Genomic DNA, 24,749 nt, shown 5'->3' with positions numbered 1-24,749 from the left:
AATGGACATGTATTGAGGACTGAAATTAAAAAAAAAAAAATCCTAGGAAACTAGCAAAAGATTAAACAGACTATTACTGAGTTAGTGGAGAACAGCTAGGTTTTTCTGCTTTGAAGCACTCCACCCCTCAAACAAAACGAAACAAAAGCCATAGTCCCAATGAGCACGACAAAATCATCCGTGCACTTTGAGAAGTAACCGACATGCAAGGAGAGCCACACGTGGAGTGGACAATGACAAACAGAGGTGAAATGGCCTGGGGTGTGAGAGTGTGTGTGAATGTGTGTGCGTGTGTGAAAGAGACAGAGGCAGAGACACAAAAAACGTGTGCTCGGGTGCGCGCGCGGGACATTCAAAGTCCTTGGAGAAGGCAGGTTTTGCTCCCGCCCACCTGGACTGTGAGGCAAGCAAAGGCTCCCCCAGAGGAAGTGAGGAAGCCTGGGGCGTTAGGGAAGGTCTGTGAGGTCCTGCTGACTTGGAGGCGGCTTCAGCCCAGCCCGTGGCCCCAGGCAGGGTTCACCGAACTCTCCGCCCCCGCGGCCCCCAAGTTGGCCAGGACCACCCAGACTTAAGGTGCACAGACAAGGCTCTCCAGGATGCTCCGACGACGCTCCCGCGGGGGACTGTGGACTGCCCTCTTCCCTGTGTGTGTCATAAGGTTTTGGAGCTGCCTTTCCTCCTTCAGGAGTAGAGGATATTGGCTACCTCGGAGTATTTTTGAGCACTTACTGTGTCCCAAGAACGTGGTGTTGAGGATACAGCAGTGATGAGTCTAGAGTCCTTACTCCAAAGGACCTTTTATCCTAAAGGGTGTGTATGTGTTAGGGGCCGGAAGACAGAATAAACGAATAAACACACAAGACAATTTCAAGTCAAATGCTATAAAGAAAACACAACTGGATTGTGCAAACGCTATACAGAAAACAAGATTGCGCAAGAGCATTTGGGGGTGGGTGGAGGTGGGAAGGAGGCCTGGAGGGTTGGAGGGGAGGTTGCTCTGGAATGAGACTAGCCCCAAAAGGGAGCAGGAAATCACGGAAACAAGAGATAAGAGTCTTTTTTCTTGGGCTGTTTCTAGTCCAAATCCCTGAGGCCTGCGGAGGAAATGGGGAGTTTCTCTGCCCCTCCCCTGTGTAGGAAGGGGGTCTGGGGGGTATCGTGAATTCCGTCCTGGCCTAGGTCTCCTCTCCCTTCCTAACCCTTACCCTTCCTCCTTAGGGCCATTTTGCAACCCCCATCTCTCCCCCACCCCACTCCCCGCCCCTCAAGGGGGGCGTTCTCAGAGGGCAGCCAGACAGGGGCTGGGACCCCCGCCACCAGCAGAATCCTTCTGTTGAATACCCAGTGGGTATATCAAGTACAGGTTTAGGGGACCAGCGAGGCTGGGCAGAAAAAAAAAATTTAAACATCGCTTGATGTTTCATAAAGAGCACCAAGGAACCACATCAGGAAAGTTTAACTCCTGCACCCCTAACATGCACTATGCTGTTCGGTATTGTCCTCCCTTTGAAGGAAGGCGAAAGGCAAGGAGCCGGGGAGGCACAGTTGTTCCGGGTTTGGGGCTTCCGAGAGCCGAGTTGGGCCGCTGGGACCCGGGTGGAGAAGTCGGGCCGACCAGGCACACGCGGCCCCGCCGGGGGGCAAGTGGTCGGCACGATTCCTTCCTGCTGACTGGGAGGGTCGCAGCTCTGCAGGCGGTTGCGGGAGCCCGGTGAAGCCCAGAGGCGACCGCCGGACGGGTGGAGGCGCGGCTTCCGGCGGCAAGGCACCTCCTGCGGGCGACTCCACTCTTGGAGTGCGTGAGGGGAAAGCCCGGCGCTCCGGCCCAAAGCCGGGCTCCAGGGACGGCCACCCCTCCGCGAGGCCGCGAGTGGGCGGGCCCAGCCCAGCCCAGCAACCGCCGAGACTTCCGGTTCCGATGACAGAGGCGCCGGAAGCCAGGGCTCCGGCTGTGGGAAGAGGTGAGAACCGGCTGGCTTCCGGGCGGTGAGGTGCGGGCCCAGGACAAGGGGCGCCGGGCCGGCCAACGGGGGCGCGGGGGACGGGAGCTCCGCCGCGCTCCCAGGCTCTGGGCCTTCTCCGCAGCCCCTCAGGCGCCCGCCCCAGCCTGCCTGTGGGCTTGTTTTCTCCCCAGTCGTCGGCCCGGAGCAGCTGGAGTCCCACGGACTCACAGGACCCTGGAGGAGCCGCCTCTGCCAGGGGAGTCCCTCGAACTGAGAGGACCCGTTCTAGTGCGACCCGGCCGGGTCTGAGGTAACTCAAGGGGGCCAGACGGGGCTTTCAATCAGGGTCTTCTGAAGGATGAGTAGGAGTGTGCCAGTCATTTGCACGTTAATGCAGGCGAAATTCCTAGTAGGAGTTACAGCTTAGGAGTTGCAAATGGTGGGCTTTGTCCTCCAGTTTTGGCTGATGACGAAAGATTTGAAACTTCAGCTAGGGATGTATAATGAACAGAAGGAACGGGGTGATAAGATAGGGTGTCTGGAGTGGGGGTGGAGCAGAAGGGTCAACATTAGATACTGTGATGTAGGAGAGCACCTCTGAAGAGATGATGTTGACATTGGACCCTGACAAGGAGCCAGTCATGGGAAGATTTGGGGGAAGAGTGTATCAGGCAGAGGGAACAGCCAGTCACAGGCCCTGAGACAGAAATAAACTCATTGTAGTCAAGGACAGAAAGGAGGCTGGTATGGTTGGAGTATGGGCAGTGAAGGGGAGAGTGGTAGCTGAGCAAGGAGGGGTGGTTGGAAGTCAGCTCACATAGAGTCTCGTGGGCCATAAAAAGGAGGTGGGAGGCACCTGGCTGGCTCAGAGGAGCATGTGACTCTTGATCTCAGGGTGGTGAATTCGAGCTCCGTGTTGGGTGTAGAGATTACTAAAAGAAATAAATAAACTAAAAAAAAAAAGGAGGGGATTTTATTCTGAGTACAGTAGGGATCTGTTGGGTTTTAAGCAGAGGACTGGTGGGCAGGGTGGAGACTGGATAGAAGTGAGGGGTGCAGAAGTGTAAGAGTTGGGTCAATGGAAGCTGTCCAGTCCTAGGCATTTTTTTTAATGTTTATTTTTTTTATTTTTGAGAGAGAGAGCGAGTGAGCGGGGGAGGTGCAGAAAGAGGGGGTTCAGAGGATCTGAAGCAGGCTCTGCGATGTCAGCACAGAGCGAGATGCGGGGCTCGAACCCACAAACTGTGAGATCATGACCTGAACCAAAGTCAGACGCTCAATCCCGGTGCCCCAAGGCTGTCCAGTTCTGTGTCAAATGGCAAAGGGGACCTTTCTGTGTTTTGCATAAGCTTCCCTTCTTCCCTTTTGCCTCAGAAGGGGGCCCTTCTGTTTCAGGATGCTGAAGACTGACTGGGGACAAAACCCATGCATGCCTTAGTGGGGATTTTAATACTTTATTCATGTGTCTTCCTGTCCACCCCCCTGCAGGTTCAAGCTCAGGTCCCCTAGCCCAACGGTTAGGAGATGGATGCGCCATTTAATCAGCAAGAATTCACTGAACAGCCACTGTGGACCAGGCCCTGGGCTGGGTGCTGAGGGGAGAAAGAGGACAAGATTGGCCTCCAGCCCTGAGCAGCTCACAGTCTAGTAGGAGACCTGTAATCACTGAACAGCCACTGTGGACCAGGCCCTGGGCTGGGTGCTGAGGGGAGAAAGAGGACAAGATTGGCCTCCAGCCCTGAGCAGCTCACAGTCTAGTAGGAGACCTGTAAAGAGGCAGTTACTGTGCCACAGTGCTGAGGACTCAGAGGAGTGTGGAATGGGTGTCTTCCACAGAGGTTTGCGAACCAGAAGGAGACACCAGGGGGGATTTCGTCGAGGGCCTTGTGGGGAGCTGGTGATTAAACTGCTTCTTGCGGCCTCCATACAGAGGAGTGCACAGGGCACTCTGGACACAGGAGTAGCTTGTGCAAAGGAAGCGAATGTGTAACTACACATGGCTTGTGCGTCAAGCCAGGCAGTGTTGAGTCAAGGGGTGACAGGGTCTGATGTTTGAAGGGATCGTCCTAGTGGATCGTTTCTGTACATGTGAGACCTTGGGGAGGAGGGCTGGAAATGGACATGAAATTCCACTGGATTCATCATGAAGCTTGTCAAAGACAAACTCACACTCATCCATCCTAGTGCCTGGTGAACATGACCGACTGTGGTTGAGGCAGAGTGGCTCACCGTGGACACACTGAATTAGCCTCCTGGGCTTTTGGGTAGAATACTTGCATGCAGTTCTGTTTTCCTGGCTTATTTATTTTATTTTAGATTTTATTGAGTTCATCAGACTCCTCAGTTCGTTACACATTTAACTGGTTCAGGCAGGGCCTCTATCTCTTTTGTATTTATTTATGTATTCCCTTTTATCCCCTTTCCTTCCTTCTCCCCCCACCCTCCGCCCACAGGAAACCACCCTGCTATGTTTAGTGTAAATCCTTTTATTTGCCTGTGTCCTTGGTTGTACGCATAGATTTTTTAAAAAAAATTTTTTAATGTTTATTTGTTTTTGAGAGAGACAGAGACAGAATGCAAGTGGGTTAGGGGCAGAGAGAGAGGGAGACACAATCTGAAGCAGGCTCCAGGCTCTGAGCTGTCAGCACAGAACCTGACGTGGGGCTCAAACTCACAAGCTGTGAGATCATGACCTGAGACGAAGTCAGACGCTCAAGGCTCAACCGACTCCGCCACCCAGGCGTCCCCATAGATTTTTAATTTACATAAATGGTATTCTGCCTAGAGTTCCTTGTTTCTTTTTTCCCCTTCAGGGCTGTGTCTTTGGGATTTTATTGATGATCCTGTGAGTATCTCTGAGGTGGCTTCTAAATGCTAACCAGGTTTCCATAGATGCATCTCCCATATTTTACTTCCTTGACTTATCAGTGCCTCCCCCCTCCAATGCCTCTCCCCGTGGCTCCTAGATTGTCTTCCACTTCCTGCCACAACACACAGTGCTGGGGTGAAAATCCTTGTACCCAACTCCTCCCTCAGCTTTTTGATACAATTTCGAGATGTTGACTTGGGCTTCCCTTAGATAATCCTGGCCTCGGTTGGTGTCCCACAGGGTCAGACTTGTTTGACCTCGGTGAGGTCCTGACCTTTCTTGAGCTTGTTTTTGGTAGATTGTGATCCTAGTTGGTTCCCCAACTCTTGGCAAACATTCTTTTGTGGTGCCATCTTTCCTAGTTGATCATCTCACAGGCTGTGTGGTTGATTTTCTGTTGCTTGGTGTCATTAATCATTGCTGTGCACTCATTCCAGCCACAGATACTGGCTGCTTTCCTCTCCTGGTGAGATGGCGGCCTGTTTAAGCTGGTTTAAGTGTGATGCGAAGTGCTTCAGAGAAGGGCTCTGGAGCCAGACTGCCTGGCTTCACTTACCAGGTCCTCCCCTTTCTTAGCTTCATGACCTTGGGCAAGTTATTTAATCTTCTGTCATCTGTAAAATGGATCTAATACTAGACCTACTTCATGGTGTTTTGATAAGAATTAAATCCGGGGCGCCTGGGTGGCTCAATCGCTTAAGTGTCTGACCCTTGATTTTGGCTCAGGTTATGATCTCATGGTTGGTTGTGAGATTGAGCCCTGTGTAGGGTTCTGGCTAACAGTGCAGAGGCTGCTTAGGATTCTCTCTCTCTGCCCCTGCCCCCCCTCAAAATAAATAAATAAACATAAAAAAAAAAACTAAATTAGTTAATGCACGCAAAATCGTTAGAACAGTGCCTGACACATGTTAAGCCCCTATGAAACATTATTAGTAGGAGTAATAATAATTATTACTATTTCAGACAGGAGTCCCTGGTATATTTTGCCCATATGGCTCATATTCAGTTGTAGGGTATTTGCCCAGGGGGCATGAGGAGGGAGACATGACCTCTGTACATCACAATTATGATTACAAATTCTAGTGTGATGACATCAGCCATAAGGATAGAGGGCAAAACCACATCTCTAGGCCCTGGTTGCCATTTCCCCATCACTCATCCCTTGTCTGCAAAGGAGGGGGCTACAGGCTGGGCCAAGATGATGAGGCCAGGGCTGGCACTGCTGGTGTGAATGGGGAGTCTCGTGAAACTGGGAGCATCCCAACGGTCCCCTCAGCCATGGGATTCTTGTGTGTTACTCTGGACCCTTCTTTGAGAGAATGGACAGCTGGCTAGATTTGAACGTTCAAGAGAGCCCTTTCCTTTCAAATCCATTGGATGGAACGATAGGGAGGGAACTCTGTCACTGACATTTTGAGGACTATCCATGTGGTCAGCATCAAAAGCTGCTCTGGAATAGAGGGGAGTCGTGGGCCCAGGGTGGAAGGGACTGAGGAAGGCACCTTGGTGGTGGTATGAGAAAAGTCAGCTTTCTTTTAATGGTATAATGAGAAGGGAGGGAAGAAGATGAGAGATGTTCTAGTCCAATGGGGGAGGCAGGCCCTCAAATACCTAGTTTACTCAAATATCTCACATTATCTGGTGATCCAAACTGAAATTGAAGGGGGCCATGTGGGAGTTGAGGGAGCCGAGCAGCAGTAAGCTAGGGATGGCTGCTGGAGGAGGTGATCTCTGAGCTGCCTCAGAAAGGATGAGCCAGCTTCTCAAGCAGTGACGGCTGAGGGCTAATAGCATACCCGGGAGCAGAAGCAGCATGGAGCCTGGAGGGAGCAAGGGTTCAGGCTGGTTGGACACAGGCTGCCTGTCTGTGGGTGAGCAGCAAGGGCTGCTGAATATGCTTTGCTGAGGCAAAGCCCATCAGGCCCACGTGGTGGACAGTTGTTCCTTAGGCTGCATTTTCAGTTATCAGCCATTCGAGGACTGCCTTTGTGGCTTCTATCACTGTGGTATGTGGAAAACCAAGTCCACTAGCCAAAAAGAAGGCACTTATGATGAATATATAAAAATACATGAAATATGAAAATAGGCAGCATCTGTATGTATTTCTACTAGATAGTATTGTCTGCTGAAGGCTCTGGGAGTCCTGCTCTTTCTTCTGATTAAAAAGAGATGAACAAAGGGGCACCTGGGTGGCTCAGTCAGTTGAGTGGCTGACTTTGGCTTCAGGCCATGATCTTGCAGTCCGTGGGTTTGAGCGCCATGTCGGGGTCTATGCTGACAGCTCAGAGCCTGGAGCCTGTTGTGGATTCTCTGTGTGTGTGTGTCTCTCTCTCTCAAAAGTAAATAAACATTAAAAAAATTTAAAGAAAAAAAGATGAACAAGGATTATAGAATGAAAAGAGTTGAAAACAGTAATTTTGTCACCATGATTCAGAAAACCTGTCCTTATGCTTGCCTGGACCCCCCGACAGGGCCCCCTGGCTGGAGTGATGGGCGCTGTGGACTCCTATTTGAAGCTGGGAATTTCTGAGCATTGATAAATGACATGGGTGTGGCGAGGGGGATCTGGGAGCCCTCCCTACCATGCACCCCCCCCCCAGCCCAGGTGGGGCCTGATGCAGCGGACCCCTTCTGCCCACAGGCAGAGGCCACCATGGAGCAGTGCGCGAGTGTGGAGAGAGAGGTGGACAAGGTCCTGCAGAAGTTTCTGACCTATGGGCAGCACTGTGAGCAGAGCCTGGAGGAGCTGCTACACTACGTGGGCCAGCTGCGGGCTGAGCTGGCCAATGCAGGTGGGTGTCCCCCGTGAGAGCCCCATGTCTGCCTCCGGGGGGAGCCTAGGAGACCCCAGGGGTGCTTGGTGACAGGCTTCTAGAAGGATGATGGTTTGTGGACGTCAGTACATGGATCCCTAGGCCTCCTTGAAGGATAATGGAAGTCATTCTGAGCTATTTCAAAAGTCCCAACAGAAGTTACTAATTTAGGGGTGCCTGGGTGGCTCAGTCAGTTAAGTGTCCAAATCTTGATTTCGGCTCAGGTCACGATCTCAGGGTCATGCGATCAGGCCATGTGTGGGGCTCCGTGCTGGGCGCAGAGCCTGCTTGATTCTCTCTGTCACTCTCTACCTCCCCCACTTGCTTTCTTCTTTCAAAAAAAAGACATTTTGGGGTAGTTTCAAATTTACAGAAAAGTTCCAGGAATAGTATAAAGAACTCATATATACTCTTCATCCAAATTCACAAACTGTGGATACGATTGCCAGATTTGCTTTATCACTTCTCTTGCATACTCTTGCAACCATTTGAAAGTAAGTTGCAGATCTCAAACCACTTGGCCCCTAAACTTTCGGTGTGTATTTCCTAAGGTCAAGGGTATTCTTTTACATAAGTACAGTGTAATTATTAAAATCAATCAGTTAAATATTAATACAATATGATGGCCTAATCAGTTCAGCTCATACTTTGATTTTATCATTGTCCGATGGTTTTCATAAAACCTTTTAAGTTTATTCCCCATTCCAGGATCATGCACTACATTGTTTCCCATGTCTAATCTTTGTTTTTTCTTTTTTAATTTTATGTTTTAATTTTATTAAATTTATTTATAAATTTATTTATAAATTTATTAAAATTTATTAATTAAATTTTAATTTAATGTTATTTATTTTTGAGAGAGAGAGAGAGAGAGAGAGACAAAGCACAAGTGGGGGAGGGGCAGAGAGAGAGGGAGATACAGAATCCGAAGCAGGCTCCAGGCCCTGAGCTGTCAGCACAGAGCCCGACAGGGGGCTTGAACCCACAAACCATGCAATCCATGACCTGAGCCGAAGGTGGACACTTATCCGACTGAGCCACCCAGGCACCCCATAATCTTTGGTTTTTTAAACCTGGGACATTTCTTTTACTTGGTCTTTGTCTTTCAGGACATTTGACATTTTTGAAGAATTAAGGCTAGGGGCACCTTGGTGGCTCAGTCGGTTAAGTTGTCTGTCCGACTTCGGCTCAGGTCATGATCTCGTGGTTCATGGGTTCAAGCCCCCCAACGGGCTCTGTACTGATAGCTCAGAGACTGGTGCCTGCTTCAGATTCTGTGTCTCCCTCTCTCTCTGCCCCTGCCCTGCTCTTGCTGTGTTTCTCTCTGTCTCTCAAAAATAATAAATGTTATAAAAATTTTTTTGAAACACTAAGGCTAATGGTCTTGCAGAATATCTCTTGGTTTGGACTTGTCTGCTGTTTCCTCCTCAGTCAGATTTTACATCTTGGGTAGCAGTACTTTAGAAGCAGTATGGTTCTCAGTGCATCATATCAGGAGGTACAAGGTGTCAGCTTGTTCCATGATTGGTGATGTGAACTTTGATTACTTGGGTAAGAAGGGTCCACCAGGTTCCCTCCCTCCCCTTACCCCCCTCTCCCTGTAAGGGTAATATTTCTCACCAGTTAATTAGTAAGAAATTTGAGGAGAGATGCTTTGAGACTGTGTAAATGTCCTGAGCGTTATCAAATGTCAGCCCACTAACTTTAGTGTCCATTGAGGTTTCTTGCCTTTAATTAGTTATTACAAAGCTGGTTGCAACATGGGTGACTTTTTCTGCTCTGTCGTTCCTTACATACATTTGAGTCTTGAACAACACAGATTTGAACTGTGAGGGTCCGCTTACATGCAGATTTGTTTTTCCATAAATACAGTACAGTACTATAAATATATTTCTTATTCTGTATGATTTTCTCAATGACATTTTCTTTTTCCTAGCTTTATTGTAAAAATACAGTACATAATACCTGACATACAAAATATGTGTCAATTGACTGTTTATGTTATTGGTAAGGCTTCCAGTTAACAGTAAGCTATTTGTAGTTAAGTTTTTGGGGAATCAAAAGTTAGGGCTGCCTGGCTGGTTCAGGGGATAGAGCATGCGACTGTTGATCTTGGAGTCATGACTTTGAGCCCCACATTGGGCACAGAGATTAATTAAAATTTTTTTTAAAAAATGGGCTAAATGGGCAAGGGGCATTAAGGAGGACACTTGTTGGAATGAGCACTGGGTGTTATATGTAAGTGGTGAATCACTAAATTCTATTCCTGGGGGAAAAAAAAAGAGATGGGGCACCTGGGTGGCTCAGTTGGTTGAGTGTCCAACTTCTGCTTGGGTCATGCTCTTGTGATTTGTAAGTTTGAGCCCCACATTGGGCTTGCTGCTATCAGTCCAGAGCCCACTTTAGATCCTCTGTCCCCCTCTGTCTGCCCACCCCCCACCTCAAAAATAAACATTAAGAAAAAGAAAAACTAAAAAAAAAAAGGTAAAGCTATAAACCTTCAAATAAACTTTTAAAAAGGGGGGTGGGTGCCTGGGTGGCTCAGTCAGTTAAGCATCTGATTCTTGATCTTGGCTCAGGTCATGATCTCACAGTTTGTGAGTTTGAGCCCCACATTTGGCTCTGTGCTTATGGTGAGGAGCCTGCTTGGGATTCTCTCTCTCTCTTTCTCTCTCTCCCCCCACCCCCCCTCCTCCTCCTCCTCCTCCTCCCCTGTCTCCCACTTGTGCACTCTGTCTCTCTAAAATACAAAATTAAATGGGGCTCCTGGGTGGTTCAGTCAGTTGAGCGTCCAACTTCGGCTCAGGGCATGATCTTGCGGTCCATGAGTTCAAGCCCTTCATCAGGCTCTGTGCTGACAGCTTGGAGCCTGGGGCCTGATTCAGATTCTGTGTCTCCCTCTCTCTCTGCCCCTCCCCTGCTTGTGCTCTTTCTCTGTCTCAAAAATAAACATTAAAAAAATTTTTTTAATAAAAAATTAAAAACAAAAATTATACACAGATTTTTGACTGCATGGGGTCAGCGCCTTTAAGTCCTGTGTTGCTCAAGGGTCCACTGTATTCATTGGCATTCAGCTTTCCTTTTTCCCTTATTTATTTATTTATTTATTTATTTATTTATTTATTTATTAGCTCACACCTCATAGATTCTTATTTTATTCGATGGGCTATAATCCATTACTGTTACTATTTATTTTGATGCTTAAATTGTCTTAGATTTGACCAAAGGTCACCCAATTCCTATGTCCTTTTTTTTTAATTGAGCTGTAATTTAAGTTTCATTCTTTTTTTTTTTTTTTTAACATTTTTTGTTTATTTTTTGAGAGAGAGACAGAGTGTGAACAGGGAGGAGCAGAGAGAGAAGGAGACACAGAATTCGAAGCAGGCTCCAGGCTCTGAGGTGTCAGCACAGAGCCTGACATGGGGCTCGAACTCACAAAACATGACATCATGACCTGAGCCAAAGTCAGACGCTTAACTGAGCCACTCAGGTGCCCCTTAAGTTTCATTCTTTTAAAGTGTGCCGTTCAGTGGTTGTTAGTGTATTTACACGGCTGTACCATCACTACCACTATCTAATTTCAGAATTTTCATCACCCCAAAAACGAATCCTACCCACCAACAATCACTCCATTTCTCCCCTTCTTTCACATCCTGCAGCCACTTACCTACTTTGTCTCCATGGATTACCTATCCAAGATACTTCGTACAAATGCATTCCTACAGTATGTGGCCTTTATGTCTGGCTTCTTTCACTTAGCATAATGTTTTCAAGGCTCAGACATGTTACAGTATTATCAGTACTTGCATCTTTTTTTCTATGCTGGGTCATGTGGTAACTCTCTGTTAACTTTTTGAGGAACTGGCAGACTGTTTTCCAAAGGTAGATGCAACATTTTGCCCTCCCACCAGCAATGTATGTGGGTTCAAATTTCCTCCTATCTTCATCAATACTTGTTTTTACCTGTTTTTTTGATTATGGCCATCCTAGTGAATATGAAGTGATATCTTACTGTGGTTTTGCTTTGCATTTCCCTACTGACTCATGATGCTGAGCATCTTTTCATGTGCTTCTTGAACATATATCTTCATTAGAGAAATGTCTACTTAATTGTTTACCATTTTTAAATTGGCTCTCTTTATTGTTAAGTTGTACAAGTTCTTTATATATTCTTAAAAAAATTTTTTTTATGTTTTTATTTTATTTTTGAGAGAGACAGAGTGTGAGTGGGGGGAGGGGCAGAGAGAGAAGCAGACACAGAATCCGAAGCAGGCTTCAGGCTCTGAGCTGTCAGTAGAGAGCCCGATGTGGGGCTCGAACTCACAAATAGTGAGCCAAAGTCAGACACCCAACTGACTGAGCCATCCAGGTGCCCCTATATGTTAATAGTAGACTCTTAGTGGATATGTGTGTGTGTGTGTGTGTGTGTATGTGTATGTATATATATATATATATATATATATATATATATATTTAAGTTTATTCATTTATTTTGAGAAAGAGAGAGAGGGGGAGAGAGAATCCCAAGCAGGCCCCACACACTGTCATTGCAGAGCCCAACGCAGGGCTCAATCTCATGAACCATGAAATCATGACCTGAGCCTAAATCGAGAGTCTAAAGCTTAACTGACTGAGGGGCGCTTGGGTGGCTCAGTTGGTTGAGCGCCCAGCTTCGGCTCAGGTCATGATCTTGTGGTTAACGAGTTCGAGCCCCACGTTGGGCTCTGTACTGACAGCTCAGAGCCTGAAGCCTGCTTTGGATTCTGTGTCTCCCTCTCTCTCTGCACACCGCCTTCCGCCCCACCCCCCCAATTGCACTCTGTCTCTGTCTCTCTCAAAAATAAACATAAAAAAAATTTAAAGCTTAACTGACTGAGCCACCCAGGCACTTGTCATGTCTTTTCACTTTTTTGATAGTATCCTTTGAAGCATAAATTTTTTTTTTATGTTTATTTACTTTTGAGAGAGACAGAGACAGAGGGGGAGGGGCAGAGAGAGAGGGAGGCAAAATACAAAGCAGGCTCCAGGCTCTGAGCTGTCAGCACAGAGCCCAATGCAGGGCTCGAACCCATGAACTGTGAGGTCATGACCTGAGTCAAAGTCAGACACTTAACTGACTGAGCCACCCAGGTGCCTTGAAGCATGAAATTAAAAAAAAAAAATTTTTTTAATGTTTTTATTTATTTTTGACAGAGAGAGAGAGAGAGAGACAGAGCATGAGTAGGGGAGGGGCAGAGAGAGAGGGAGACAGAATCTGAAGCAGGCTCCAGGCTCTGAGCTGTCAGCACAGAGCCTGACATGGGGCTAGAACTCCTGAACCATGAGATCATGACCTGAGCTGAAGTCTGATGCTTTACCGACTAAGCCACCCAGGCACCCCCGAAGCATAAAATTTTTAATATTGACAAAGTCTAGTTTATTTTTTCTTGGGCTACACAATAAGATAGTTCCTGGAATCAGTAATTTCTTTCTACAAGGAGACTGGTTCTTTTGGTGGAAAATGGTAGTTAGAAAGCAAGATCTGGGTTGTTACTGAGGGGTTGTATCTGTTTTTTTAGCAGACAGATCTTTGTATGTTGCAGGCCATGGGTTTGTGCGGATACCTCTGATTTCAATCCAATATCCAGGGTTCTTCCTAGGCTTCCCCCATCCATAGCCAAATCTCTTTTCTGCATCTGTGAGAAGCCTGACTCCGAACAACATCAATAAATTTCTCATCTGCTTGATTTCTGTGGTACATAGAAAGTATTTTCAGAATTGCTACACTAGTAGCACTGAGAAAAACAAATGTATAGAGTTTGTTTCCTTTTTATCTTTTTTTTTTTTTTTTTTTTTTTTTTTTTTAAAGAAAGCATGCACATGGAAAAAGACTAAGGTCAGAAAAGCTTACAGTGAAAAGTGAGTCTCCCTTTCACCCTTGATTCCCAGTGTCTGTGTGCTTCTCTCCCAAGTCAAGCCCTGTCCCTGGTTTCTTAGGTGCCTTTCTAGACAGCATCTGGGTGCCCATATAGGTGGCATGTGTGTCTATTCCCCCCCCCCTTTTTTTTTCCAAACGCAAAAAGGGTAGAATAAAGTACATGCTTTCCTGTACCTTGCTTTCCTAGTTTGTCTTGGGGAATGTTCTGTATTAGTACATAGTATTCTGCCTCATCCTTGTACCTTTTGGCTTCCCATTCCATCATATGGTTGTGCCGTGCTATAACAAATGCCCTTGACTTTGATGGCATGTTAACTGTGTGCAGTACAATGGTTTCCTTCTGTGGGTCTGAAACTCTTGTACACTGTGCTGTTGGTTAACAGATGGTGATGGCTGCCGTAGCATCTTTACACGGAGACTGTGTTTTCTCAGATGGGGATTTGTCAGGGCTCGTAGTTGTCCGTGGGTCCTTGGGCAGGGAAGATTTGGGGATTTCAGGTTAAAAGGCTTTGGTTTCGGGGCATCTTGCTGGCTCAGTTGGTAGAGCATGTGACTCTCGATCTTGGGATTGTGAGTTCAAGCCCCACGTTGGGCCTAGAGCTTACTTTAAAAAAACACAAAAAGGGTTTGGTTTCCTGAAAGCTGTTGCTTTGTCCTAACAGGAATGTGGCCAGGGAATGTGCAGAGTGTGGCCCTCTGTGACCTGAATGGAGCAGAATATGAGGGATGAGTGGCAAGCTGGGGTTGGGGCAGGTGGCACTGATGTCAGAGTGGAATGCAGTCCTGCCCCATCTCCCCAGCATAGGAGGGTGGCCCATCCACTGCCTCCTGTCTATATTTGTCAGGATACATTCAGTTACAGGTGACAACCCTGGGGGTGCTGGGGTGGCTCAGTGGGTGGAGGGTCCGACTCTTAACTTTGGCTCAGGTCATGATCTCACGGTTTGTGAGTTTGAGCTACTCATCGGGCATTGCGGAGCTTGCTTGGGATTTTATCCCCTCTCTCTTTGTCCCTCCCCTGCTCACACACACACTGTCTCTCTCAAAAACAAATAGAAACCAAAAACAAGTGACAGAAACTCAGCTCAGACCAGCTTAAACCAACAGGTGGGGGTTGGGAAGACTGGATTTATGGACTCGGGTCACTGAAATGTCCAGGCTCAGCTGCGTCCAGGTGCTCACGTGATCCCCTCAGTGTATGCTGGCTTCATACTCGGAGCACTGCTCCCCTGAGGTGGTCACAGTGCTCCAGAAGCTCCAGTTCCCATCGTGATTGTTCAGCATCTTAGCAGAATGCATCTCTCTTCCAGGGCGTCTGGTCTTGGAGTTGAGACACTCCCTGACCTTCTTGGGTCATGTTTCTTTCCCTGACCCAAGGTGCTGCTGCCTAAAGAAGGCGCATTGATGCTGGGCTGGAGGAGGGGCCTGAAAACCATTGCAGGCCTGGGGGCGTGAGCCAGAAATATCCTTGAGCTTCCCTGGCAGTATCCTCTGGGTTGATAAAAGGCACAAACACAGGGATAGTGCCTTGTTGTTCAAAGCCTTCTCACATGTGGTATCTTACACAAGACCATAAAGAGCCCTCAGGTGTGGTGGTGGTTTTACATCTGTCTTTGCTGTCGCCTGGCAAGCTCCTGCCTCAGCTTCCTCACCTACAGGATGGGATATTCATAGTGCCCACTGCAGAGCACGGTGGTGAGGATTAAATGAGCTAAAATTAAGGGCTTACCCACAGGAAGTCCCAAATCATCTACATTTCACAGCAGCGTACAGGGCCGGCATTGTCACACCATTTTACAGGTGAGGAAATGAACCAAGAGATGAACCCACTTGGCCCACTTGACCAGCTCCAAGGCATGCAGTTACAAAGTGGCAGGATGTGGGACAGAAGCTGAGATCTTTACTCGGGAGTTCAGGGCTTCCTCCTGGGCCTCCAGGCTGGTGTTTAGAGGAAGCAGGGACAAGGTGTGCTCCTCTGTGTCCTGCCTCACTGCCGGTGTTTCCCTGCAGCCCTCCAGGGGACCCCTCTCTCTGCCACCCTCTCCCTGGTGATGTCCCAGTGCTGCCGGAAGATCAAAGACACCGTGCAGAAACTGGCTTCGGACCACAAGGACATTCACAGCAGCGTCTCTCGAGTGGGCAAAGCCATCGACAGGGTGAGCCTGCGGGCATCCCTGGGCTGGGGGTGGGGATGCCCTGGAGCTAGTGTGTCGGGCTCGGTGGGAGGTGGGAAAGTGAGCGTGAGCAGCATGGATGCTGAGTCACAGAGCCCTGTCTCTTGTCCTCGTCAGAACTTTGACTCTGAGATCTGTGGTGTCGTCTCCGACGCAGTGTGGGACTCACGGGAGAAGCAGCAGCAGATCCTACAGATGGCCATCGTGGAGCACCTGTACCAGCAGGGCATGCTCAGTGTTGCCGAGGAGCTGTGCCAGGTAACGGCCTGGCCCGGACGGTGCTGGCAGCTGCCCATTCTGCTCCCGCTTGATAATTGTCTTTATGTCAGGTTCCTGTTATTCTTTACAGAAGTTCGTTTTAGAAAGGAAATCATTTCCCCTGCCTAAATAGAAGGTAGCTCTAAACATATATATGATGGAAAGTGAAGTCATGAAGTCAGAACTTCTAGCTATGGTTGCCTGCCAGGGTTCTGAGTTGAGGCCCAATAGCCCTTTCTTAAATAGGCAGGTTAGTGAAACGACAAAGTAGCACTTGTTAGGTGTTAAAAACACACAGTAAAAGTAAAGGATGCTTTCCCTAATGTAGTCAAGAGGACTGAAGAGGAACAATGCTCTCACCATGCTATTCCACGCAGGTCTCAGACCCTGGGGCTGGGGCGGGTGTGTAGTCTGCGCCCTGGGAGGCCAGCATGTAACACTCAGCCTTATAGAACTGAAATGTTCTGAACTGAATGTCCAGCAATGGGACTGCGCTCTCCCCCCACAGGAATCCACCCTGAATGTGGACTTGGACTTTAAGCAACCTTTCCTGGAGCTGAATCGAATCCTGGAAGCTCTGCACGAACAAGACCTAGGGCCGGCGTTGGAGTAAGTTAGTCCTCAGATGGGCCGGAGGGGCACAGGGCATGTCTGTGGTCTCCGTGTCACCCAGTGTACTTGACATGACTCCAGCCCTGTGTCATGGGCCTCACTTAGGCTTTTGAAGCCCACCTCAGTCCCAGCTCTCCCAGGACCCCTCTCAATACCCCACCGGCTCCCTTTTTTCCCAGGTGGGCCATCTCCCACAGGCAGCGCCTGCTTGAGCTCAACAGTTCCCTGGAGTTCAAGCTGCACCGACTGCACTTCATCCGGCTCCTGGCGAGCGGCCCCGAGAAGCAGCTAGAGGCCCTCAGCTATGCCCGGCACTTTCAGCCATTTGCACGGCTGCACCAGCGAGGTACGCGCTCAGGGTGCCAGGGTGGGTGCTGCTGGACCCCAGCAGGTGTCAGCATGGGTCAGGCTGTTGGGCTGCTGGTCCCTGCCCCACCTGAGGGGCTGCATGTAACCAGAATGCCGTTCCCCAGCGTGAGAACTCTGACCGCTCCCTCACTGTCTCCAAGGTGAACTCCGAACTCAAGGCTCTTCCTCTGCATCTGCCTCTGCCATCATCTCAGACCACTCTGGTCCCTGACACCTGCTCTGTGCCACACCCACACTCAGCAGGACGGGCCTGTGTGTGCCTGGGACACGCACGCCCTCATGCTGCCTGGCCTCAATACAGGCCTCCCACCTAGGAGAATCCCACTCCTTCCCGGCATGTCCTCCACAGCTTTCTTCATGAACCTTCTGTCACACCAGCGTTTCCACACCTTAGTCATTTGAGCCTCACTTTCCAGATGTTCCCTGCTAGTAACCACCCCTACCATTGGTCCCTTTTTTCTTTAGCTCTGTTTCTATCTACTTATCACCTCACATTTTATTTGTGAAATTATGAAAACCAGGCACTGTTAATAAATCTAGATACCACCTGGAAGTTTTTTTTAACAGGGAGAGTAGCTAGTGTTGGGGTAAGAGAAACGTGAGGGAGACTCCCTCTTCATCGTGCACTTGAAAGGATGGGCAGCGAAGTCACACTCTCCTGATGGCCTTTCGAGGATGCTTCTTTGCCCCACACATGAAGAGGCTCCGCCTCCACATGGGACTTTAGGGAAAACTGGTTTTGCCCGAGGGCATCTCATCGCCCACTCAGCCTGTTCAGGGCCCTGGGCACTGCTCTCCAGCCCGTGCACCCAGATCTGTGCCCTGCTCCCCAGCCCGTGCACCAACCTGTGCCCTGCTCACCTTGTAGAAATCCAGGTGATGATGGGCAGTCTGGTGTACCTGCGGCTGGGCTTGGAGAAGTCGCCCTACTGCCACCTTCTGGACAACAGCCACTGGGCAGAGATCTGCGAGACCTTTACCCGGGATGCCTGTTCCCTGCTGGGGCTCTCGGTGGAGTCGCCCCTCAGCGTCAGGTACAGGCAGCCCTGTGGGGGCAGCGCCAGCGGGAGGGTTTCCAGGGAAACAGTTTGCCGAGGCCAGTCATGTGCCAGGGATGGTGCTTGGTTCTCTCAAACCTAAACTGGCTCTTTCAGTCATTCCTCCAGGTAGGAGTTACCTGTTCTTACAGGTGGAGAAGCTGAGATCAGGAAGAGTTGTGGCCTGATGTCACTGCAAGGTCAGGGGCAGGGTCAACGTTCCCCTTCTGTAAGGTCTCACCCCTGAATTATCACAAGACCCCCTGCAGCCTGTCCTCTCAACCTCATATCTCAAACCACGTCCCTTCAGGGAGATTTGAAAGTGGCTGAGTAACATGTATTGAGACTTTTCCCTTGGAAGACTCCTTTACAGTAATGTTCTCATGACTCCCCAAGGTCGTGAGTTGCAGGTGGATATCCTCATTTTACAGATGAGAAAACACACAGGCTCGACGCACAAATGAACTTGCCCAGGGCCTCACAGACCCCAGAACCCCAGACTGTACTACAACGGATAGCGTCACGGTGCCATTTTATTTAGACTGGTTGTGGAGTCTCCTACCCCTCCCCTCCCCTCCCCAGGGTGAAGGATTCACGTTACAGAACAGTGTTTCCCAGCAGGGACACCAGTGGCACTTCCGGATGGTTCTGTAGTGCACGATTTCCCTGAGCATCATAGGTATTTAGCACCCAAGGCGCCAGCCAGTCGACTCCCTGCCCCTGCCTGAGTCACTGTGAGATCTGAGTCTTCCCCCCGTTTCCAAGTGATGACAACCATGTAGACAACCAGTCAGAGGTGCATTATGACAACAGAGCAGGGGAGACAGGCAGGCTGGGGCCCCTGCAAACCGATCACTGTCCCTAACAGCAATGACATTCCAGTAGTTGGACGAGCAGGGATCTGCCCCCTAGATCTTCCTTTTGTCTCTCCCATAGGTTCGCAAACTCAGGGGTGTGTTAGAATGATCCTAGAGTTGGACACACATTAACCACACGTGGCACTTTATGAGCGACTGGCGCGATTTTCAAGGACCAATCTGACCATGTGCCACTTTAGAACCCTGTCCCAGGACACAAGCCAACAACAGTGTGCTGGTGCCTTTGTCTGCTGGGTCCTTGGTCTGGGCCACTGCAGCCCCTGCTCTTTGTTCTGCAGCTTTGCCTCTGGCTGTGTGGCGCTGCCGGTGCTGATGAACATCAAGGCCGTGATTGAGCAGCGGCAGTGCACGGGGGTCTGGAGTCACAAGGATGAGTTACCGGTGAGGCCTGGCGCGGGGGAGGTGTGGGCTGGCGGCAGCACCAGGAAGGGCAGCCGTGGCCAGAAGTGGGGCTCACCCCTCCGTGGTGCCCCCACCCCCAGATCGAGATCGAACTGGGCATGAAGTGCTGGTACCACTCGGTGTTTGCCTGCCCCATCCTACGGCAGCAGACGTCAGATTCCAACCCTCCCATCAAGCTCATCTGCGGCCACGTGATCTCTCGAGATGCGCTCAACAAGCTCATTAACGGTGGAAAGTAAGTTCCCCGGGTTCTACTCCACCTCCGTTTTGCTCTCCTGCTGGCCAGCCCCCGAGATACTCTTTGTTCTCCTCCCTTTGCAGGCTCAAGTGTCCCTACTGTCCCATGGAGCAGAACCCAGCTGACGGGAAACGCATCATATTCTGATACCCGCCTGGGAGGAACTTTGTCAAAAGGGGCTTTTCACCCTTGAGCCTTGGTCTTGTCTACGAGGGGGTAGCTGCTGTCTGTGGATTGTGGTTCACTTCAGTGCAAATGGCCAAGTGCCACTCCAGGCAGAGGCCAAGAAGGGAGATGAACCAGTTTGTGCCAGGCAGCTGGCTCCTTGGCCATGAGGGTAGGTAGACACTGGCCTCTGCACCCCTGCCGTTTCCCTATCTGTATCTGCCACTGACTTAGTCACAACCAACAGAGAGGCAGAGGACTTGGCAGGCAACATGGACATCTTCCCAGTCCTGGCATCCTACCCCCAGCCGGGTCGCTGATGGCTACACCCATGCTGTATCTGCTCCTCCAGTGGTACAGCCTCACAACTGTATGTATCCACTTCCCACTGTAAATAGTCAGGTTTGAACTGAATGCCGTGGTTTTATAACTGAGCAAATATATTCACAGGCCTTCTCCTTACTTCACCGACAAGGAATCACTGCACGCCCACTGTACCCAGAGAGAACCCACTTTACATCCCTGACTGGGTGAAAGGGCCCGGTGATGTCAGACCCCAGGCAAGATGCTTTTACACAAACATGTATAAAGTCTTTTCCTCTCCTTACTAGGAAGCAGTGCGAGGGGAGTTAGGAAGACAAACTGAGTTGACTTACGGGGTTCACAGCTTGTAAAGGAGAGAGCTCAGAATTTAAACCAGATCCGACCCTCAGTCTCAAGCTCTTTTCAGTTTACCCCAGGGCACATGGAGCTTGGTCACTGTGTGTACCCACGGAGCCCTGTGCTGGGCCTTAGAGAGCAGGAAGGCACCCTAAGTCTGAAATGTCTGAAGGGACTGGGTTACCGGGGTCATTGTGCCAAGTAGGAACGGTGGCCCAGGGTTTTGTTTCTAGCTTCATACCCCTCTTTCACATTTGCTGTGCACGTGGGTAAATGGTTTCCATACATTTCCCAGTGGCATTTCAGGCTCGTAGGGGCAGGAAAAGGAAGAAAGGAATGGGGGTGTGCCCAGCGCAGGGGCTGCAGGCTCTGGGCATGGGGTTGGCTGCAGTGGCCTCATCCTGAGGCCACCTACCATGGCCATGGGAGGGCCCAGACTCAGCCTGGGTCTGGCAGCAGCCTGGGACACCCTGTAAGTCCTTCAGGTTGTCTGCCAAGAATGGCTGCTTCTTCTCCCTCCTGCCCACCACCTCCTTGGCCCAGCAGCACCTGCCGCTGAAAAAAACACCCACAGACTCACCACCTTTTAGTCTTAGCGTTTACTTCCCCCACACTATACCCTCGGAGTGGTCTTCACCAATGCTCAATGGAACATTCCGGCTATGCCTTCACAAAAGAGCCGGCGGAGCTGCCCGGGAAGATCAATGCTGCAGGGGACCAGGGCGATGCACAGACACAGGCCGCAGGAGGACAACCAGCTGGCCCACTGCCAGACCAACCACTTCTGGAGCAAGTGCCCGAGTCCTTCACATGGGTGGGGGCAGGGCCTGCACCTCCTCCAGGCACTCGTCATAAGCCTCCTGGTACTCCTCGTGGGGCTTGACCATGATCACGCAGGTGGGGCGCTTGGAGCCTGCGGCTGCCCCCAGGTCCTGTGGAGCAGGGGAAAAAAGGCTGCAAGACCCATGACCTGCTGGCCTCATCCGGCCCACAGACAAGTGCCGTGTGGTCTGCATGACACCATCATTTCAACTCTGCCAACTTTCGAGTCAGGTCCAGCAACACTGGGCCTACACTGCCACACAGCAAGCACAAATGGGCTCCGGCCCAGCAGAGGCTATCTCCTTAGGCCGGACCTGTGTTCTCCTGGTCCCTGCCAACCTCCTCTCTGGGCCATGGCCCCTGTATAAGGATAAGGCCAGCTGCACAAGCCCCTTGAATGCCCACTCCTCCCCAAGCACAGCAGCCGCCTAACGGGACTAACACAAGCACTGCATCTTGGTCGACAGCACATCCACACACACCTCCTTTTCCATTCCCATGGTCCACGAGGGCAAGGATTCCCAGCTCACAAGAAGGAAAGTGAAGTGCAAAGCGCCAACGTGCAGTCCCTCAACCGGGAGCCGGTAGCGCCAAGGATCCATTCCAGTCTGCCTCCAAAGCCTGCGTTCTTTCCCACTGTGGCCTGCTCCCACAGACCTGATCCCACACCCGCTGTTCCAGTGCTGACCAAGACCGGGGCGGGGGTCGTGTGCTCCTTACCGTCTTGGAGGGGATATAGACGTAGGGCAAATTCCGGTCCTCGCACATAACTGGGAGATGGCAGTATACCTCAATGGGCAATGTGTCTCCTGCCAAAACCATGATCCTGAAATGAGAGAAACCCTCATTTCTAACTTGCTCAGTCCAGCTTTCAGTCAAAAGTGCCTCTGTCCAGAGACCAGTAAGATGGACCTTGCTCTCAAGGACCCCAGTTATTAATGTAGATCTCCCACCTCCTGAAAGTACGCGCAAACTTGTGTTTGATGATCACCTTCCTCTGGGGAGGTGATCCCTAGTTCTCGGCAAATTAAGTAAATGCCACGAAGTGTGACAAGTGGGATCCCACTGGGACAGGTGAGGTATGGTAGTGACCCCAAGGAGTAAGCTCAGTTCTTGAAGAGTCAAGAAAGGAATCAGGATGGGGCGCCTGGGTGGCTGGCTCAGTTGGTTAAATGTCTTGACTTGATTTCAGCTCAGATCGTGATCTCACTGTGAGTTTGAGCCCCATGTCAGGCTCTATGCTGGCGCAGAGCCTGCTTGGGATTCTCTCTCCCTCTCTGCCCCTGCCCTATCCACGTTCTCTCTCAAACAACTAAACAAACTGGGAAAAAAAAAAAAAAAAAAGGAATCAGGAGGGGACAATGGATCAGAAAGCTGGCACCTTCTTAGGGGTCAGGCAGTCCATGGAGGGGCTGGGTACAGGGAAAGCATTTAAGACTGAGAATCAGAATGGCACCACATACCCAGGAGCTGGCTGGCGGGGGCCTGGGATGGGCCTTTGGAATCTAGGATAGGGTAGACGAGAAGGCTAGAGAGATTAGTAGGGGCCATATCCAAAGGCCTTGAGGGCTGGGCTGAGAAGCATTCGCTCAGTCCCAAGAGTGACCAGAACTAATGAAGGCTTGCCAGAGAACCCTCAGGTAGGATACCTCTGGCAAGACGTCAGGCCTCTGGGGCAAGGAAGAGTGTTTCTCCAGGGAGTGACAGGCAAACATAAGGGAAGAGCTCTTGGTTCAAAGTACTGGGCCCGCTCTCCTCTAGTTTTTCTTTGGTCTTCTGGGCTCTCCTCTGCACACCTCTTCCTCTGAGTGGCCTTTAAGTGCTGGGGCTTCTCACAGCCTGATCCTTGGCTGCCCTCTCAGTACCTTCTCTCTGGGTGACCCCAGGCACTGCCATGTGCATACAACTCCCAAATCTGTTCTCTCCTGCCTGGCCTCTCCCTTCCAAGCTCCGAATCTATACAGCCACCTGCCAACTTGACAGTTCTGCTGGGGGGGGGGGGGTATAGGAGGAGGCAGGTCATGTGTCTAAAACAAAACTCATGATCTTCCCTCTTCAGCTGGAATCCATACCTCCTCATTGCATGTCTGAAAGTCCTCTCAGATCCATCCACTTTACTTCTATTTCAGCCACCACTAACCTCATCAAAATCACCCCCACCTCCTCTAGACTACAGCAGTCTCCTATCTCAATTTTCTTGTGTACTCTTGCGCCCCTGATCCTTTCCAGAGTTGCCAGAAAAATCCTAAGGGTAAACAATTCTGTCACTCCCTGGCTTTTAACCCTCAGTGGCCTGCAAAGCTGAGTATGAAAACTAAACTTAACACAGCTTACAAAGCCCCATGAGAAGGTAATACTTCTGTCCTCCACTATCTTCTCTCCTATTGTGGCACCCAGTATCTTCTGGCAGAACCCCTGCCCTCTTGGTCAGACTTCCCACTGGGCATCAAATAATCCCAGGACTGTTTATCTCTTGAGCACCAACAATGTACCATATACTTCTAGGGATAAAGCAATGAGAGGCTTTATCCTGTTTTCAAAGAGCTTACTGTCTGACCTGAATGGGAGATCCTGGGAATAAGTAAGTTTCAGATTCTGACAGATGCCAAAAAAGTAATGAAGTCATTCTCACTACACCCTGTATGCTCCTTCAGTTATCTCGGAACTTTTAATTTTATGTGTATTTGATTAAAGACAGTCTCCCCATAGCACAGTGCCCGAAAAAGAATATAGACAATAGTCTATGAGTGAATGAAGCTGGTGTCTACCCTAAGTGAGTAGGCTTATACCATTCACTTCCCCAGTACTCACTTTCCCAGTGGTGTTACTTTTGCGCTCTTGTAAGTGATGTGATGTACCCACTAGCTGTATTGAAGGGAAGTCACGGGCTGCTGATTATTTTCCGTATGTGGGGCTGAATCCGATCAGTTTTTTTTTTTTATGTTTAGAGAGAGGGAGAGAAAATCACACGCAGGCTCCACGGTGTCAGCACAGAGCCTGATATGAGGCTCAATCTTACCAACTGAGGTTCAACCGACTGAACCATCCAGCGCCCTCCCCCGCTTTCAGCCGACTTTTCTCAAACACCTACTTAGTAGAGATACCTGTTATCGTTCAGAAATGCAAAAATCCAGCGGCGGCGGGGGGGGGGGGGTCCTTACCCTTTCTCGCCTTTGTTGATAAATTTCTGAACTTCCTTCACCCCGCGCCGAATCTGCTTCTGCTTCACAGCTGCAACGACAGAAGAGTCAGTGTGGGGGTTTCGGCCCACCACCCGCGCCACCACCGGCCACCGCGGCGGCTGCAGCACCTTTCTTGATGCATTTGTAGAGCTTCCGCGTGAGACGGCGAGAAGCCAGGGGCTGCGCGATGGGGTTCAGATTCACTAGCAGCTCGTGGTAAGTGCGCTCCCCGAGGCAAGCCTCCGCCTGAGCCTCCGGCCCGTCTGGATCTGCCTTTATTTTGGTCATCGCAGCAGCAGCTGCTGCAACCGGGCCCGCAGCAGGCGAATCCACGCGGCCCGAGCCTCAGGAATCACTTCCGGGTCACCCCGTTATGCGTAAGCCTGTCATACACCCCAGCCAATCGGGCA

At 50.1% G+C, this 24,749-nt stretch overlaps 2 protein-coding genes across 8 annotated transcripts; one reads left to right on the top strand and one right to left on the bottom strand.

The window, feature by feature from the left end:
• The first annotated feature begins 1,956 nt into the window (after positions 1-1,956).
• Positions 1,957-20,257, top strand: RMND5B (required for meiotic nuclear division 5 homolog B). 7 transcript variants are annotated; one of them, XM_030316566.1, is made up of 10 exons: positions 1,963-2,253; positions 7,454-7,604; positions 15,553-15,698; positions 15,834-15,974; positions 16,483-16,583; positions 16,766-16,932; positions 17,824-17,989; positions 19,149-19,251; positions 19,353-19,507; positions 19,594-20,257. In XM_030316566.1, the coding sequence occupies exons 2-10, from the start codon at positions 7,466-7,468 to the stop codon at positions 19,655-19,657; spliced, it is 1,182 nt and encodes a 393-aa protein (XP_030172426.1). In that variant the 5' UTR covers positions 1,963-2,253; positions 7,454-7,465; the 3' UTR covers positions 19,658-20,257. The 7 variants fall into 7 exon arrangements, with proteins under 7 accessions (XP_030172393.1, XP_030172426.1, XP_030172443.1 ...); XM_030316574.1 differs by lacking the exon at positions 1,963-2,253 and adding an exon at positions 14,205-14,404 and having other exon boundaries at positions 7,518-7,604; XM_030316533.1 differs by having other exon boundaries at positions 1,957-2,253; positions 15,553-15,974.
• Positions 20,258-20,915: 658 nt separating this feature from the next.
• On the bottom strand, positions 20,916-24,689 carry NHP2 (NHP2 ribonucleoprotein). The gene is made up of 4 exons (XM_030316593.1): positions 24,468-24,689; positions 24,319-24,388; positions 21,878-21,983; positions 20,916-21,267 (listed from the first exon to the last, which is right to left on the bottom strand). The coding sequence occupies exons 1-4, from the start codon at positions 24,625-24,627 to the stop codon at positions 21,142-21,144; spliced, it is 462 nt and encodes a 153-aa protein (XP_030172453.1). The 5' UTR covers positions 24,628-24,689; the 3' UTR covers positions 20,916-21,141.
• Positions 24,690-24,749: the final 60 nt, after the last annotated feature.

The sequence above is a fragment of the Lynx canadensis genome, chromosome A1 (assembly GCF_007474595.2).
Source record: "Lynx canadensis isolate LIC74 chromosome A1, mLynCan4.pri.v2, whole genome shotgun sequence".
NCBI lineage: Eukaryota > Metazoa > Chordata > Mammalia > Carnivora > Felidae > Lynx > Lynx canadensis.
The sequence above is the reverse complement of the archived record's forward strand: the minus strand, read 5'-3'. Positions and strand labels throughout refer to the sequence as shown.